Here is a 19,224-nt window from a genome sequence, read left to right on the forward strand (position 1 = left end):
TACCTCCAAGAAAAGTATAATACCCTGTAGTTGATCTTCGATCCACTAGGGAACTTGTATAGTCAACATCGGTGTATGCTTCAAGAGCAAGAGCATTGTTTTTCTTGAACAAAATTCCTTTCTCGGGATTGTCTTTCAAGTAATGCAACACCCTATAAGCAGCTTGAAGATGAGGTTATCTTGGATCATGCATGAATTGACTAATCACACTCACCGAGTAGGCGATGTTTGGCCGAGTGTGAGCAAGGTATATGAGCCTACCAACCAACCTTTGGTACATTCTTTTATCCACCACTAGTTCTTCTTTAACTTCTCCCAACTTGTGGTTTGAATCCATTAGGGTAGAGACTAGTTTACACCTAATCTTCCATGTTTTTGCCAATAAATCAGTCACATACTTTTGTTGAGAGATGAAGATCTCTTGTGTGGAATATGCCACCTCAATACCGAGGAAGTACTTCAGTTTCCCTAGTTCTTTTATCTCAAACTCTGTTGCTAATCTCTACTTCACTTCATGTTTTTCTCTCTCATCATTTCCAATCACTATGATGTCGTCAATATAGACTAGAAGAGCAGTTACTCCCCCTGCAACCGAGTGTTTAATGAAGAGAGTGTGGTCACCTTGGCTTTGTTTGTACCCAGACTCTTTCATAACTTTTGCAAATCTCCCAAACCAAGCCCTAGGAGATTGTTTTAGCCCATAAAGGGTCTTTTTCAGCTTACGCACCTTGTTACTTGTGTTTTCCTCAAATCTCGGTGGGATGTTCATGTAAATCTCTTTATCTAAATCACCATGAAGAAGTGCATTCTTAACATCATACTATAAGGGTTGCCAATTGTAGTGGGTAGCAGGTGACAACAGGATTCTTACAGTATTCATTTTTGTAATTGGAGCAAAAGTCTCCTAATAATCAACTCCATAAATTTGAGTGTACCATTTGGCTACCAATCTTGCTTTATGTCTCTCAAGAGATCCATCAGCCTTATATTTCAGTATGAAAATCCACTTGCAATCAATAATGTTTTCTCCTTTCAATCTTTCAACAATCTCCTATATTTTATTCTTTTCTAATGCACTCATCTCCTCTCTCATAGCATCATTCCACTCCCTTTTTGTCAATGCCTCAGAAATAGTGTTAGGAATGATAATGGTGTTTAGACTCACAATGAAATTCTTATGGGCTGGTGATAGGTGCTTAAGAGACACATAGTGTGATAGTGGATAGAGTGGTCGGTTAGTGCATTCTCTAGTGCCTTTTCTGACAGCAATGGGAAGGTCTAGGTCTAAGTTGTATATTGAGTTAGTGGAAGTTTCACTAGGTTGTGTATGTAAAGGTGGGTCTGATCTTACTGTAATTTCATTCTCAGGGTCTGAGTTGGATTCTTGGACATGCTTTTGTTTTGGAATGACCTTTTTCCTTGAATACACCTTAGGAAACTGTGGAAAATTGCGAGGAGTGACACTGGCTGGAACAGGGGATGACACGGTTTCAGTGGTAAAATTGGGTGACTCAGGTGTAATTGGCTCGGATGACTTAGGTTCTTCATCACCATGGATTAAGACATGAGGAAGGTCAAGAGGTTGAAATGACTCACAAGGACTATTTTTCATCATTGAAATCCCCCCCTGAAAAGAGGACTTGGGGAAAAAAGGTTTATTTTCTATGAAGGTGACATCTACAGATATGTAAAATTTTCTAGTTGAAGGATTGTAACACTTGTATCCCTTTTAAGTGGATGAGTAACCAAGAAAGACACATTTTATGGCTCGGGAGTCTAGCTTGTCTCTATGTTGGTTGTGGACATGAACAAATGCAATGCGCCCAAATACCCTAGGAGTGAACCCATTTGAGGTTCTAAAGTGTGGATAGAAACTCTTAAGTATCTCTATGGGGTTTTTGTTGTCTAACACTCATGAGGGAATTCTATTTATCATGTGTGGCAATATGAACAACTTCCCCTTATAGGACTTAGGAACATTCCCTTGAAAGAGTAAGGCTTGGGTTGTGTTGAGTAAATGCTCATTTTTCCTCTCGGCTACCCCATTTTGTTGGGGTGTGTTAACACATGATGAGTCATGGAGAATGCCCTGTGATTGAAAATAGGATGACAAAATCTGGTTGAAGTAATCTCTAGCATTGTTTGTCCTAAATTTTTTTATTTTAACCCCAAATTGGTTTTGAACCATTGAGTGGAAATTAGGTATAACAATTCTAACATCAAATTTTTGTTTAAGAAGAAAGATCTATGTAACCCGAGTGCAATCATCAATTAAGGATATAAACTAACGAGCCCTAGAAACATTAGGTATAGTCGAAGGACCCCATATGTCACTGAATAAAATGAAAATGATGAGAACTTCTTTTATTGCTAATAGGAAAAGATACATGAGTATGTTTTGTCAATTCATAAGTTTCACAATGAAACTCATAAATATCTAATCCATAGAACAAATGAGGAAACATAACCTTTAAAACCCTAAAAGATGGATGACCTAGACGTAGGTGATACAACCAAATGGTATATTTATTTGAGGAATTGAGAAAAGACAACGACAAATTATTACTAGTTTTCTGAGATGATTCAAGGTGGTAAAGATCACTCATTTCCTTAGCAAGTCCAATCCTCCTCCTCGAGCCTTGTTTCTGAAAAACACAATAAGAAGGGAAAAAATAGCATAATATTTAAGATCGTGGGTAAGTTTTTGAATGGAAACAAGGTTGGTCGACAATTTTGGTACATGGAGGACATTTTTAAAAATACGGGTAGGTATGATGTATATGTCTTCGAAACCTACAACGATAGCTAAAAAGCCATTGGCCACTGCAATTTTCTTGTTACTTGGGCTTAGGGTATAGGTATGGAAAAGTTGAGATTTGGAGGTCATATGGTCTGTGGCATCGGAGTCTATTATCCAAGAGTCATCATAAACCCTGTGTGAGACATTTATGCAAAAAGAGAATGAAGGTGTACCTGAAAGATCCAAAGAACAAGTTCCAATAGGTTTGTCAAGGGGTCCTAACAAACTTCTCAGCTTCTCCATTTCTTCACTATTGAACCCGCCTGTTGCTAAATTTTCCTCAGTTTTGGGCTGCTCTGCCATGTGTGCTTGAGGCCTTTGCTGCCCTCCACGGTTTCCTTATTCACGACTTGGTGGCTTACCATTCAACTTCCAACACTTCTTTTTTGTGTGCCTTGGTTTCTTGCAATAGGTCCACCAGAGATTGTTCTTGTTCTCCTTCCATTGATTGTCTTTACCTAAGTGTTTAGGCAAATCATTCTTTCCTTGCTCTGAATATTCTATTTTTGCAACTAGGGCTGATCCATCCAAGGTTTGTGGTTCAAGCATAACACTCTTTCGGCTTTTCTCGCCTCGAATCAGTGCTGCCACCTCATTAAAGCACGAAACCTCCTGCTTGCCAAGTATCTGGATTCTCACTTGATCAAATTATGGGTTAAGCCTAACAAGAAAATAATAGACTCTATCTTGTTCAATAAAATGCTTTAGAACAGCGGCATCCTCAGGACATTTGGTTTTTATCACCCTATAATGATCAAGTTCTTGCCACAAAGCTTACAATTGATTGACATATTCAGTAACTGTTTTACTTCCCTGTTTTGTAGCAATCATCTTCACCTTAACCTCATATGCTTAAGTCGCATCTCTAGCTTTTGAATAAGTTTATTGGATTGCGTCCCAAATATCCTTAGTTGTAGCCAAGAACATACATGTGTTGCTAATCCCAGGAGTCATAGAATTCCATAGCCATGCCATAATCATAGAATCTTTTTCATCCCATGCTTCAAAACAGGGATCTCCTGGTTTCGGCCTTGTACCCATAAGATGGTTGATCTTCCCTTTCCCTTTCAGCACAGTGCGAACAAGTTGAAACCATTTAAGGTAATTTTTTCCATCCAACCTATACACAGCTTGAATGTTTTGCAATTCCTCAAGTTGTTGAGATTGAACAATCTCCTTCGGTTGTGTTGTAGTAGTCGTCTGAAAAATCTGATCTTTTGGGAATTAAGGCAGATCGCGAAACAAAAAACCAGCAGTAATGAAGGCTGGTAAAAGAACACATGAAATACTCTGTTTTGCCTTCAAAAAATAGAGCAAAACAAAACAGAGAAAGAAAACGTGAATAAAAAAATATCTAGCTATGAAGGCCAAAAAAATGGTGATGAAAACCATAATGATACCCAAGTTTTAAAAACCTACTGCTCTAATACCATGTCACGAAATATGGGATTACAAGAGACATAATAGAAAACTAACTTATTCATAAATAAAAAAAACTATCTAACTGAATCCCTCAATTTAAGGGATTTTAAAATAATTCTCATATTCTATTTAGAGCTCAATTACAACCTATTTACAACTGGACATTTTATGACATGCATTTTAAAAATGTGTTTGTTAAAAATATGAGTAACTTTGAAATAAGACTGAGAATCAAAATCTTCTATTTTTCAAAATAGAATTTCAAAAATGCAAATCTCGAGTTTAAAAGTTCTATACAAATAGGATTTTAATGTCCAAGAAGCTTAGGGATTTAACAGAAGTCCATCCGATAAATACCCATCACTCTCGCAAGGCATAAATTCGAAAGGAGAGTCGCACAGAATGTTTGTTCAATTGCAACCCAAATGGGCATTTGACTAAGAAAATTTTCTCTTCCAGTGTGTGGACAAGCACAGAAAAAAGGATAGCTAGAACCAGGAAGGGGAAGTGGCCAAATCTATGTCAAACCTCTAGCCAAAACTTAACAGGGGAGAGTGATACAAGCTGCTCAAATCAGGAGCCCGAAGAAAAATATCTTGTAACAGGCTCGAACCCGTGGCAGAGACCATCATCAGTAACCTGTCCAGAGAACCATCCAGCAATGCACTGGATCCGAAGGGTGCCCGTAAGTTAATTATTTCACGTGGCGTAGTTGAGTTTCCAAACATCTGATGAAGATTGCCATGGATGAAATCCGAGGAGCCTGCAACAACAACGTGCTCAAGAAAGCATTGCCCAGTATGTAGACTTTGATGTGGAGTGAACTTCCACTCACCCAACCAATCATGGAAGAGGCACTCCCATTTCCCTTCCCCAGAAGCTCTAACGAAAAAATGTCTCTACCCTCCACCACTTTATGAGATCGCGATGCTTGATGATGGCTAAAACGACAATAATCATTGCCACCCTGCTGGGGATTACAGCTTCTGCTCAGCTTTATTCTGAGATGAGTAAGTGATTGCTTAAAAATGCATCATATGTTTGTACAAGAGAGGACAGCTGCGTGGCTCCAACCCTTTGCTCTCCAATTGTGCTTATTAGCTACTGAGATCGCCATGGTCAAGTACTAGAAGTCTGAATGATATAAACAAACTAGGCTTGAATGAGTCAAGGGTGTGCGGCAGAGTGGACATTCAGGCTTTTCATTGCACCATTCCATAATGCAGCTCCTACAAACAGAGCAATGTCAAACACACAAAACACAAACACACACGTGCACATATTTTTCAGGGTGTCGAGAGTTAGTACCAACAGAATACATGACCACAAGGTGTGGCTGTTGGGTGTTGGCGATTACTCAGGCAGAGCGTGCATTTGCTGACCCCACTTGCTTGAGACTGCATGAATACAATAAATACAGTTGCAAAATCAAATTAGTGGGATTCTGGTCATGTGCTCTGATAAGAATCCAGATTGCCAATCTCAATATGGACATTGAGCCATTTCTAGAATGAGCATGCATGTTTAGATAGAATGACATTTTGTGAGGCCATAAAGGTGTTGAGCATTTAAGCGAAATCGGTTTTAAGGATAGAACTTTCCTAAGTTCCCAAAACAAAAGATATCAGATTCAGGCTAGAGCTCTCAAAAGTTTCTTTGCTATGTGGAATTCATGTTTAAAAACCCGATATTCATGCCCTTTTTTTTTACTTAACTAGAAGAACTACTGCCCATGTTATTTTCAATATAGTGAAGCTTTTTGGTAATCTGCGCAAAGGGAAATGGCACTATACACCTTAATGATTGAGCAGGCACAACATAATGAAATAAAGTATATGATACAGTTTTTATGAGAGAGTTGGAAAATCTACCTCTACATATGTGGAATCAGAGACCCAACTTCCCTTATCAGCATTGGCTGCTATCAAATTGCCTTCTTCATTTAAAACAGGCAAACCTTGCCCTACAGACCAATGGATGAAAAGGCAAATTAAAATTATAGTAAAATAATGACACAATAGTACACATGCCAGGAAAATCTCCTTTGGGGCTGCAGTGCAATGAAGAGGATAGCTAACATACTTCCCAACATCCAGAACTCAAATTCTTTGTTGGCTATTTCAGGTTCTCCATTAGGCTTTGCTATAAATGTAAGAGACTTATATTTGATATTCCTAGTTGTGGTAGTGGAGCTGACATGTCTAAACTGTGAAGTTATTGTGTCAGACAACTTTTTATATGAAGTTAATGCAAAAGTACAAGGATCAGAATGAGACACTGTCATGATGAGACCGAAAATCCACAGAAGTCCATAATAATCAAAATAACAAGGGAGAACTAGTGAAGATGCACAAAAACAGAGGTTTTTTTTTCAAGAAGAAATAGCATCACTAGGGTCATTTGTATAGAAATGTGAAGTAAAACTCCAGTAAATGAAGAAGATAAAGTAAAACGAGTGTATAATCAAGAAACCTGTTGCAGTTTGGTGAGCCCCTAAGGGAGTACGATGAACTGAACTTGCAATAGAAGATAAATTCCTGCGCCGTAATCCTTCAGCGGCAATGATACATAGCTGAATTAAAAGGAATACTCCCAATATTTGATATCTGCACCCAAAGCCAATATGATAAGTTGGAATGTTTTAGTTTACAGCAGCATGGAATGTTTAGCTGCCATGGATAATTCAGTGTTTGTATAAAAATCCAGCACTTACATAATATTAATTTTTCAAACATGCAAAATAAGAGAAATCACCCAAAAAAGAGCCCAGCACAATCAACTAGATTGCACACTAGAACCTTCAACTAACACTCAATATGTTCCCACAGAGTGAAGCACAGAACATAAGACAAACTTTACATGTTCAAGTTTCCAAAGCCAAGAAAATACAACACACAGGAACAAGAAGTACTGTTGAAAGAGCTCTTCAAAAAAATGCATCAAACAAAAAACTGATGTCATTTTTCTTGCCTACTTTGGCAAAAATCTTCTATGAGAAAATTCTTAAAAATCTTATATATATAAATATAAAATTTAACTCCTTACCTAGGCCTTTGATTCAATGATTTTCCGATGAAGACGTAACGAATGCCTGCTGCACGTTTCGAGATATGATAATATAAGCCTGCAGAAATACAATGCATAAAACAATTAGAATTCTCCCAAGACCTTCACTAAAACTTCCATTGAATATATGGGTCTTTGAGGCATAGTAAGAACCTTCAAAGTAGAAGAACATTAGATTAGTACGAAGAACCAATTGCAAGAACTCGCGAGCTAAGGGAAGTACCTGAATACAACAGCAGAAATAGTACCTAAGAAATCAGGCATTTTCAGACGATAAAACAGGTAGTGAAGTGGTTACTTTAAGTTCAAATAAGAATGAAAGAAAAAGTTGAGCGCACTCTGCAAAAGTTCATAGAACTGTTAACCCAAAGCGTGAAAATATCTATGAGGTTTGTTTTGAAGGATGCTTGAAAGAAGAAATTTAAATTATAATTCAGAAAACATGACACCAAATCATATCCCCAATCCATTAGGAAGATAAGTATACCACAGGCCACCTCTGAACTGCATACAACCATGATCGATTGAATCTCTCCTTCAACCTTGAAAGAACTGAAAGAGATGCCCCTGATGCCGAAGAAGATGGAATTTCAGTAATTGCAGAAGACTGAGCTTGACTGCTCCCAGGAACATTGTTTCCATAAAGCTCATCAGCCTGTGCATCAGCAATGGCTATGCCACGGGCCGCAACTCTAGAGCTGCAAAACAAATAGTTTTGTGTTTTCCCAGTGAATAACAACCACATTGCTTCATAGATTACTGTGAAATAAAACTACATCAAAACTAGAAGTATCTAAAATGAAGAACCAAAATGAAATATCATTGAACCTGACTCTTTCTGCAATATAAGGAACTGAAGTCTGGTATAAAATGAAAAGAGCACGCCTGGCTGGTGTTGGCGAAAGTCCATAAGGTCCCGCAACCTACAAAACCCACAATGAAAACGTTGGAAATAGATCAAACAATACAATATTCATGATGGGAGTTGAAAGACTATTCATAAAGTATGATTAATATTTTTCATTCAAACAAGGATGGAAAAAAGTACATTTTTGCTCAAATTACACAAATTCCATTTAACATTTTAAGTTTTCACTAAATTGCCTATGCTTTTGAGTTCCATAGTTCAGTGCATATCACAATCGTATTTAATTGTTTGATAAGGAGCAAAAAATATAAACCTATCAAATTGTGTGTTCTAGGTCGGTGAAGTTTTACTAATTGACCCTATTTTTTTTTTTTTTTTGATAGGTTTACTCATTGACCATATAAATCACATAAGATTTCTTTAGTCATACCTGAACTAGCATTTCCAAATGAAAAAATATCTTTTGACAAGCAAATTATAAGGGATAACTATGTTATTTAATGTACAAAAATCATGGTGTTGATACGGGTTTCATTTTTTGACATTATTATAAGTCTGTGCTGTAACAACTTAAATGGATGAGCTACTCTTTAAGTCCCAAGTCATAACTGATAAAAGAAACTAAGGCTTGCATACCTGAGTGATGTCACAATATTCTTCACCCAGTGTCTGCTGCCCTGAACCTGTTGTTAAGATATAATAAAGCATCTGCCCCAAAAGTTTTGTCTGCAAAATGGTAGCCAGAAATATAATAATTGAACATCCAAATTGACAATGTATGCATGGCCTGTGGTAAAAAAAATACCGAAAATATAGACCAGAAACAGGGCTTGGTTTTAAAGTTGAAATTTTAGAAAATAAAGAATAAAAAACAAGAAATAAAAGAAAGAAAATCAGAAGAAATAGAATCACTCAAAAGCATTTATTTTCACATCACAGAAGTAATATGAATCATTTAAAAAGGACTCTCCAAGTGACGGTCTACACTTGTCTTACAGAAAATTAGCAAAGGTGCACCACAGCTAAGCAAAATGACATTCCATCATTCCTTTTTTTAGCAGTTCCTGTTTTTTTTTTTTTTCCTCATTCTTTCCAAGAACCAACCAGAAAGTGAAGGCCTCCCAGGTAGCAGAGCCCCAGAGGTGAAAATGGGCTTTACAGACATGTTTATTTTTTGAAAAATGAGAACAATAAACCTGTTCAGTTTTGCAATATTTTCAACACTTTGCAAGATGGAAGACAACACTACACTGTTTCCTGAAAATTTCATGAGACGATTTTAAAACAGTTTTTGAACTCATGTTATGAAACATTTTTCTGTCATTTTCATTTTCATCTAGACAGAAAACTGCTCTCGTTCTTGCTACCAAACAGGTCCTAAAACTTATAGTTTGTCCTATATCACCAAAATTATGATTGCAGTATTGAAGTCACTCATTTCAGGGCATGACTTCAATAATAAGATTGAACACAATACTCGCATCTCTATTTCATTTTTGTTCACCTACATACGGACAAGAGCATAACAAATGGATCTCACAAATCTAAATTTAAATTGTTAGAAGAGCTACAAACGAGTTGATAAAGATTGTAAAGTATAATGCAAATTTAAAACCCAGGAAAAAGGTAGAGGAGAAAAGGGAAATAATGTTCAATCATACATGAGGGCAAACAAAATTCCAAGTTGGAAGGACATACCTCGCTCTGGTAAGCTACAGCAACTCTTGTCCCTGAATGTAGCACAAATTAGAGAATGAGAAATTAGTTTTTCTTTTTGAAAGTTTAAAAGAAAATCCAGTGCAAGAACAAAAAATAAATAGATTATTCAATAAGTTCTGTCTGTTTGAAGGAAAAATGAAACCAAGGATAACTGAATCAATATTCTGATAAATTCTGAAAAAGGATAAAGCTTCACCGATCATAGAGATTTATCTCCAGGAAAATTTTCTCCAAGAAAAAAAATGTTCTGGAAAATCTACCTATATGGAGTCTCAAAAGTGATGAAAATATTTCCGAAATATTTCCGCGAAATAAACGGAACCAGAAAATGGAAGTGAAGTGAAAATTTAAACAAAAAAATATATATATTAAAAAAAACCCTAAATTTTGGGACTGAATAGAAGAGACCAAAGAGATGGCGAAAAGCGTCGCGACAGGCTTCGTAGACGTGGGAGGCGTACTGGTCATCCTTCTCGGCAGCTCTCATTATCTCCGGCTGAGCCGCCAGCGGGAATCGCCGTGAACCGGACGGTTCTGCGGCTGTGGTCCGGCCCACTTCTCCGGTTGTGTCTCTTGGGTCGACCGAACCGGATGTCTCGGGCCGTCCCAACCCCATCTCTGTCTCCCTTCACAACTCTACTCTCCTCACTAACTCTGGGGAAGATCGTATGAAACACAGAACTTGGAAAATAGTTTTGCGGGTGTTCAATAGATAAACCCAAACGCAAACGCAAGAAGGCATGAAATCGAGATGCAAGACGACGTCGTTTTAGAAAACTGGAATCTTCTTAAAATGATATTACCTAGTTATTGTAGCTTGGAGGCTTTAATTATGTATGTAGGAAACCAAATAACTGCGAAAAAAATAGACTTTTAGCAATTGTTTGGCACTTATCATTTTTCCCCTCATTATTGTAATGGAATGTAAGCGGTTAGAAATACGAATGATTAAAAATAAAACATTATCAATAAAATTTATTGTTAAAATATATTTAAAAATATAAAAAATAAGTTAAAAATATTTCAAGTTTTTAAATAAATTTTTATTCTACTAAACTGTTCTGAAAAACACTTATTTTGGTACTTCTTTTTCCTTTTTGTGAAAAAAGGAAAATCGTTAAGAATCACGCCTTTAATAATTGAAAATAATAATAATTAAAAAAAAAAAAAAAACAGATCCTCTGTTAATCAGTTTTTTGAAGCAAAAATAGCTTTAGATATAAAATCCTCGCTCTGGTGAGCACTTCGTTTATTGGATAACGTTCCACTGGTGAAAAAGGCTCTCCTATCTCCACCAAAGAGCCAAATGAGCCAAGTGAGAGTGCCAGACCAATAAAACCCCCCAAAACAAACTCCAAAGCTTTAACACAAACCGGTTACCAGAGCCGATGGCTGTGACTTCCACTTCCGCCACCGCCTCCCTTCTCCGGCCAAATTTCAGAACGTCGCCGCCACAACACGGCGGCCAATTCTCAAATTCAATTGCTATCGCGTTCAAGCCGCGAAGATTCCGGATAAGGAGCTCCGGTGATGCTCCGGTGGAAACTACAGATGAATCAGACTCAAACAGTCCTGTTGAGACTCCGAAGGGACCTCCGTCTTTGATCTCGGCTTTGAATGTTGAAAAAGCTCTTCGCGGCATTGGTAAGACCGAAAATTACATGAACTTCAAACTTTTGTTCCTTTTTTTCTCGTTTCCGGATCTTAAAATTTACGTTGATTCTGAATTTAATTTTTGATTTGAGTCTACAACATCTGCATCGGATTGATGGATCTGGATCGGTAGTTTCTAATCAGCCTTTTGATGATTGTGCATTTAATTGATGAAGTTTTTCTTTAGAATGCAGCGATTACTGATGCAGATCACTACGGCATGCTTGGACTTCAGAGAGAATGCTCATACGATCAAGTCAGAGCGCAAAAATTTCATATGTTGGTCTATTGTTTTGGTTCTTTCTCTCATATTGTTTTTCATTACTCAGGTTACATTTGCATATAAGAGAAAGGTTGAAGAACTGAAGAGTCAGGAATTGGATGAAGAGGAAGCTAACAACAAGCTTGGCCTCCTAAAGGTTAGTTGTAGGCTTGTGGCCTTCTAGCCTCTGTTTTTGCATAAAGCGCTATTCCTTTAACTTCTGATTTTGAAATTCGTGTAGGAAACACACAGCATTAATATTTTTTGAATTTGAATTTGTGATAAGAATAACATTTTCATTCTGTGCGTAGGAATCATATTCGATTTTGTCATCTCCGAAAGAGAGAAGATTATACGATTGGAGCTTGACCAGAAGTGAGAAACCAGACAGATATGCCTGGCCTTTCGAGGTCGAGAAAGCAACAACTCCCACAGAGGAGCCTCCTGCTCAGGTATGGCCAAAATCAATTCCTTCTCTACCTTCTTATTTATTTATTTTAATTACTATTATATTTCTTTTTAATTAGATAGCCCTAGATTTGATTTTAAATTTAAGAGAGGAATAATGTTTAGGTAATTTCTAAGTCATTTTTTTGGTTCATGTCCTGTCAATTTTTCTCTTCAAATGTTCTTCATACAATCAGGTTAGAAAAATTGGAAGTTTTAACTTTTTTCGTTGTTAAACTTTTATGCATGTCTCACATTTTAATGAAAGGAAATTTAATTGGTAATTTAAAAATTGACCTTAAAGAAATAGTGTTTTATGGTCTATTTGACAATATCTTCATCCGCAATTTTCTTAAAAATAATTTTCAACAAAAAAGAATGGCCTCAAAAAAAAAAAACATTTTTTAAGAATAATTATAAAAATGTTCTTATTTATTTTCAAAAATAATATTTTTTTAATAAAAATTTAAATATAAAAAATAAGTTGAGAAAACTTATTTTTTCACAAAAATTTTATTCACTTACAGAAAATTCTAAAACTCGAAGTATACGCAATATTTTCAATGATTCCTTGAAACAGTGTATAAAAACCAACTAAAAGTACATTAAATTTGCCCTCATAACAAATTTTTAAAATCTATTTTTTATCAAAAATTTGTCAAACCTATTTTCCAATTAAAAAACTATCTTTCTGTTTAAAATAAAATAAAACATTGTTTTCAAAAACAATTTTTATATTAGATATGTTATATAACGTTCCACTGGTGAAAAAGGCATGTTATATTTTCCAGACACTCACTAAGTTATGTTATATTAGATATATATTTTTCTACAAAACACAATTTCCCTTACATTTATCACAAATCCAATCATCCAAAATTAGGGAAATCGAAATTGAATATTAATTTATACTCAATGGAAAAACGGAAAAATAGAAAAATAGAAAACTTAGATCGAAATTCTCAAAACCTTTAATACATTTCATTGCAGGAGCCGGAAGATGTGAGGCCTACCATTTTAGTGGGATACTTCTTGTTTGCTTGGTTGATTTTATCCTTCACATTATCTATCGCTCTCAATAGATAGGAAAAATTTTAAAATGAAGATGTAAAATTCATCTCTTGGCATTACAATTTTCCATTGTTTTAATATTTAAAAACTATCCATGAAGGGCAGTTTGTAACTTAAAATCTTTCTACACTAATTCTAAAAAAATTGTAATTCTTAATATTAGTTCTTAATTATTTTAAAAAATAAAATTTTGCATAAGATGAAAAATATTTTTCTCAAATTATTCTCTATAAATATAGAGCACCTACATGCAATATATATATGTAAATGTTTATCATATTTTATATTATTACTCAAAATTATCTAAATAAATAATTAAAAATACTTCACATTTTATTGAAAAAAATAATTATTTTCAAAACAAATTCTTAAAAAACTATTTTTATTGAAAGTTTGTTAATTTTTTAAATCACAAAAAATAGTTTTCTATGGTTTTCAAGAACCATTTTTGGACAGATCCTCAGCTTAACCAAAAATTAGGAAAAAAATGACATAGTACTAATTAAAACAATTTTAAAAGATAATAAAAATTAAAAAAAAAAAAAACCATTAAAGAATTTGGTAAAATTGTTTATGACCATTGCCATCCTTTACAAACTTTTAAAAATAATACATACACAAGATAAATGCCCCAAACTCCGTGTAAGTATTTGCATTAACAAATAAAGAAAGAATTTTGATAAATTAATCATTTTTCCTCTTGAACGGTAGCAAACTGAGTCATGGCCTTAGATTGTTGTAGCAGTCGCCCTTAATTGGGCCACGTTTGGGTACAAAATGAACTGGGCTTAGAACATGTAACATGACCTGGTTGATGCTTTCAAATTACTGATTTCTAATGTCACATTTCAAGTGTGCTTATAGTAAAAATATTATCAATTATATAAAATATACCATAACATAAAAAATAAATAATTAAAAAATATTAACAAAAATGTCAAAAGATACACTTCATAAAAAATAAAAATATACAGATAATAAAAAACCCAGTTATATAAATAATAAGGGATAAAAATATTTTAGTATAAATTGTTTTTTTAAACCTAAATCTTATTTTTAAAGAATATAAAAAGTTAAAATGCTAATTTTAATTAAAATCTAAATTTTAAATAAAAATTTTTTTTTATTAATTTATCATTTGTAACAAATTTAAGCTTTACTTCTGTATTAATTTTACTTGTAATTTATTTTAATTGTCTCGTTGCATACATATTAAGTTTTAGTCCATCCTATTACTTAGTTTTATGCAAAATTTGACTGACACTCGATTTACCTCCTTCTTAGTAATAAAACTAAATTAAGTTGAGTATACAGACATTTGGTTTTTATATGAAAATAAGAATTTGGCATTTCCAACTGTATGCTTTATTGAGAAGAAACAGTACCAACGAAAATGGTTTTACAAAGAAAACCAAGTGGAATCTATTTTGACCTAACCAGAGGCTCCTTGCCCCTTTTTTAGACAAAATTCCTCAGGTGCAAAGATTGTTTGGCCTTTTCTAATTCATATACTACCTTCCTCCTCGTAATTTATCCCCATCCAAATTCTAGAAAAAACTTACTTATATATATATATAAGATATATCCAATAGTATAGTTCCAAACAAGGCACTAAAACTCTGAACATCGATTTTTTTTTTTTTTTTGTTGGTTAATTTCTTAATAATCAAAACCTCTGTTATTCACTATTTTCATGCCAAATGATCTCTAGATCAAGCTTAGATTTCTTTTAATTTAATTATATTTATATCTATATATTTTCGAAGGAATAAGAAGGAAGGAAGGAAGGAAGGAAGAAGAGGTGGAAAAGGAAATGAATATTTTAGGTATATAATATTTTGGATGGTTTAAGTTTCTTATAAGGTTTCAAATTTTCGGTGGACTGAAAAAGGAGTTTATATTACTATTTTTTTTAAATACAATAATATAAGAATAGATATAAAAAGTCATATATTTTATCCTATTAAAAAACATATTCCATATTTTTAAAGTAAAGATTATTTTTCCTCATTTAGAATTATTTTATCCATTTAATTTTTCAATTGATGTTATTTTTCACATCAAGACAAATGAACTTCCTAGAAGCCTCAAATATCCCCAAACAACTTCCCAAGGACAAAAATGCACTCACCTAAATGATGGTGGTGTTGAATTTCATAAAAAGGTTTTACTCTTATCAAGAAGGACATTAATTGATTTTAAGATGAAATGGTCAAACCCAATTCTAGAAAAACCATCTCAACCCAAAAACCTAAATACATGAATGTGATAATCCTTAGCTTGATAACACCAAAAAAAAAAAAAAAAGTAGTAATAGTAATAATAATAATATTTGAAACATGCACAATTGTGTAAAAAAAAAAAGTGGTAGGAGATTAGTCTCATAACCTTTTTCATTATATGTATAAAGCAACTAGGAAGGGGTCAGAATTTTATACCCATATTAACTTTCCTTTTGGGCTGTCACAATCAATGTTTTGAAACCCAGAATGAACCGACCGATCCTAGTTGGCCTAAGTGAATTGATTTGCCATCAAATTGGTATTGAGTCGTTCAAGCCGAATAAATCATTCAGTTCCAACAAGTCCAAAATGACTACCTACATCTTAAATAGCTTAATAATCATAATTTTTTTATAATTATTATTAATTTTATATAATATAAATCATATATTTATGATATCATTTATTCAACCGTAATTTGACCACAACCAATGAACCAATGAAGCAATAATTTTTCTAATTCAATTATTGATCTGAATATGGAAATATAGGTCATAATAGTGGCTAAACCTCCAACAACCATATACCCATATTAAGTGACCTTTTGGGTTGCCATATAGTTCCTAAACTTCCAATACCATACTTTAGATAGTTAGCCATTTATGGCTTTGTGAAAGAGACTTTGGTTCTTCAAATCCTTTTGAAAGCTTTTGTAAAACTTTTGGATTATGCTTGTTGATACAAAGTTTAAGGAATTTTTTTTAAAAAAAATTAGGAAAGAGAAATTCATATCAATAAAAAATTTAGAGAAAAAAAAATTTATTCAAGGATGCATTTTTATTAACAAATATCTCTTTCAAAGAGAACGGATTTCTATACTCACAAGTCACTATGATTTTATGCTTCTAAGACATTGACAAAGAAAAAAAATTCCAAAAAAATACTTTATTTATCATGGACTTAGTAATTTCCTAATATCGTCTATGATACTTAAATAACAAGAGCCATTTGATGTTACTAAGTCAATCTTTCCCCAAACTTAACTTGTTATACACAATAATGCCACGCAACTCAGAAGCTAGGAACATCGAAAGGATGAAAGCTTGTATTACACTAGAACACTTTACAAAGCTTAAAACCTCTCAAATGCATGGTATCTTGACTAAATGAGGTTGTTTTCTGTTTATACACTCCAGGAACTCTCCGGAATCCTAAAGTTTTTTCTATTAATTTAGAATTTTTTAGAATTCCTTACACAAATTCTATATCCAAGTCATGTCCAAGAGATTGTATACTTCACTAGAAATTTCTACATTCTCCATCTTCTTCCATTTATTTGTGAAGATGTGTGAATGTCTTCAAATTTCTCTAAAATTCTCTACACTTTTCCTCTAATAGAATTAGAGACATACAAATGACTCCAAATCTTTTAGAAGCATTTGTTCCTTATAAAGGTTCAAGTAAGTGATTATTTGAATAGATAGTGTGAGATTGTACTAAAGAAACCATTTTTATTTGAAGGAGGAAAAGATGGAGAGAAGAGTAAGAAAAAAAAAAGAAAGAACATAACCTTGGTCTACATTGACATAATCAAAAGTGAAAGGAGTACCATAAAAAGATTATTTAACTTTCTAAGTTCCTATTGAATAACATGCTTCTTTTAAAATAAACGGAGAATTAAGAATTATGTTTGTTCAGGCAGGGCTTAAAAATTATTGTAAAGGGGTTATAAGAAGTTATAAAATTAGTGTGGAAAGTTACAAGAAGTTATAAAATTGTTGTGAAGGATATAAGCCTTAGTTTATTAGTAATAAATGCCCAAAATACCCTTAAAGCATTTTCTTTAGAAAATGTGCAATTAAGTACTCATGATAATTAATATGTTAAAATTAAAAAAAAATTAAAAAATAATAAATAAAATATTTTTTTCAAAATTTATTTAATATTTATATAGTTTTTATTTTTTTTAAGTTGCAACTATTATCTTAATTTATTCTTATTAATTTAATATTTGATTATTATTATTTTTTATATTTAAATTTCATATATATATATATATATATTTGAAATGTAATTAAATAAAAATTTATAATGATTTATTTTTCATTAATATAACTTGCTTATAATTATTTTTATTTTTTATTTTTAAAATTTAATTAAATAAGAATTGTATAAAACATGTTTATATCAATTTATTTTTCATTAATTTCACGTTCACTTATTATTATTTTTTATTTAGAAATTATTTTTGAAATTTAACCAAATAACAAATGTATAAGACATGTTTATATTAATTATTTTTCATTAATTTAATGTTTAATTATTATTATTTTTTATTATGAATTTTCTTAAATTTAATTAAACAACACCTATATAACACATGTTTATGTTAATTTGTTTTTCGTTAATTTAACACTTGATTATTATTATTATTTATTTTAAATTTAATTAAATAACAACTCTATAAAACATGTTTATCTTAATTTATTTTTCATTAATGTAATGTTTGATTATTATTGTTATTATTTATTATTTATTTTTGAAATTTAATTAAATAACAATTTTATAATACACGTACTAATTTATTAATCATGAATTTATGTATATATTTTGTTTCATTTTCTTTGTTTGTTTTCCATACCAAATTACTAAAAACTTTATTTACATACATGCATAAATATTAATATAATTTTTTTTCTATATTAACACATATATAAGACATTTTCACATTTTTATTAATTTTCATAAAAACACATAAAGATATTCATGATGGACACACTTGTACAAGTTTGGTACAACTAGTACAAATACCTTGTATAATTATTACAAGTTTTTTGTATATATATATATATATATATATATATATATATATATATATATATATATATTTGATATTTATGCATACATATAAATAAAGTTTTCAATAATATGAATAATAAACAAAAAACAAAAAATAAAAAAATATCTAAATATATTCATAGTAGACTTGACTGGTAAAAGCCTTGTACGCCTAATATAATTTTTTTCTTATAGGTGGTACACCTAATATAAATGTCTTGTATGTTTAACACAAGTGTCGTACTAGTAGTACAAAAATGTAAAAATAAATAAATTATATTTGACATTTATTTATGTTTAAACAATATTTCCACTGGTTTGATATAAAAAAAAATTATAAAAATCAAGAAAAACATGTAAAAGTGCATATTTCAATATATATTCTATTTTTTTATTTTTAAAATTTTGAATTAGTTAGTGCATATTTCAATATATTTTCTATTTTTTATTTTCAAAAATAAAAATAAAAAGCCTTGTAAAAAATTATAGAACTTCTAACTACCAACAAAATTTTAAAATTTTGAAAAAGAATTTTAAGAACACAATAAATTTCTATTTTTTAAAAAAGAAAATACGACATTTTATATTGAAGTTTTTAGTTCTTAAAATAAAAAACATCTTATATTTCTATTTTTAAAATTAAATATAGTAATAATTTCTATATAAGATACAAAAATTCTTAAAATTATATTTGATTTCCAAAAAACTGAGTAAAAATATAAATAAAATAAAAGAAAATAAAAAATATATTTTAAAATATATTTTAATATATTACTTTAAATTCATTTAACTATTCAATATAAAAATTAAATAATTTTAAAATACATTAAATTTTAATTAAATTTAATTTTCTTTA

General features: G+C 32.0%; 2 protein-coding genes across 2 annotated transcripts; one reads left to right on the forward strand and one right to left on the reverse strand.

Moving 5' to 3' along the window:
* Positions 1–4,486: 4,486 nt before the first annotated feature.
* On the reverse strand, positions 4,487–10,585 carry LOC117913169 (peroxisome biogenesis factor 10). Its single transcript, XM_034828115.1, has 11 exons — positions 10,284–10,585; positions 9,855–9,886; positions 8,793–8,882; positions 8,117–8,211; positions 7,776–7,986; positions 7,442–7,511; positions 7,268–7,346; positions 6,695–6,828; positions 6,094–6,185; positions 5,531–5,619; positions 4,487–5,451 (listed from the first exon to the last, which is right to left on the reverse strand). Exons 1-11 carry the CDS (start codon positions 10,489–10,491, stop codon positions 5,349–5,351), a joined length of 1,203 nt encoding a protein of 400 aa, XP_034684006.1. The 5' UTR covers positions 10,492–10,585; the 3' UTR covers positions 4,487–5,348.
* Positions 10,586–11,138: 553 nt separating this feature from the next.
* LOC117912399 (NAD(P)H-quinone oxidoreductase subunit U, chloroplastic) lies at positions 11,139–13,427 on the forward strand. The gene is made up of 5 exons (XM_034826967.1): positions 11,139–11,519; positions 11,723–11,784; positions 11,858–11,947; positions 12,102–12,242; positions 13,228–13,427. The coding sequence occupies exons 1-5, from the start codon at positions 11,264–11,266 to the stop codon at positions 13,321–13,323; spliced, it is 645 nt and encodes a 214-aa protein (XP_034682858.1). The 5' UTR covers positions 11,139–11,263; the 3' UTR covers positions 13,324–13,427.
* The last annotated feature ends 5,797 nt before the right edge of the window (positions 13,428–19,224 follow it).

This window comes from Vitis riparia, chromosome 4 (genome assembly GCF_004353265.1).
Source record: "Vitis riparia cultivar Riparia Gloire de Montpellier isolate 1030 chromosome 4, EGFV_Vit.rip_1.0, whole genome shotgun sequence".
NCBI lineage: Eukaryota > Viridiplantae > Streptophyta > Magnoliopsida > Vitales > Vitaceae > Vitis > Vitis riparia.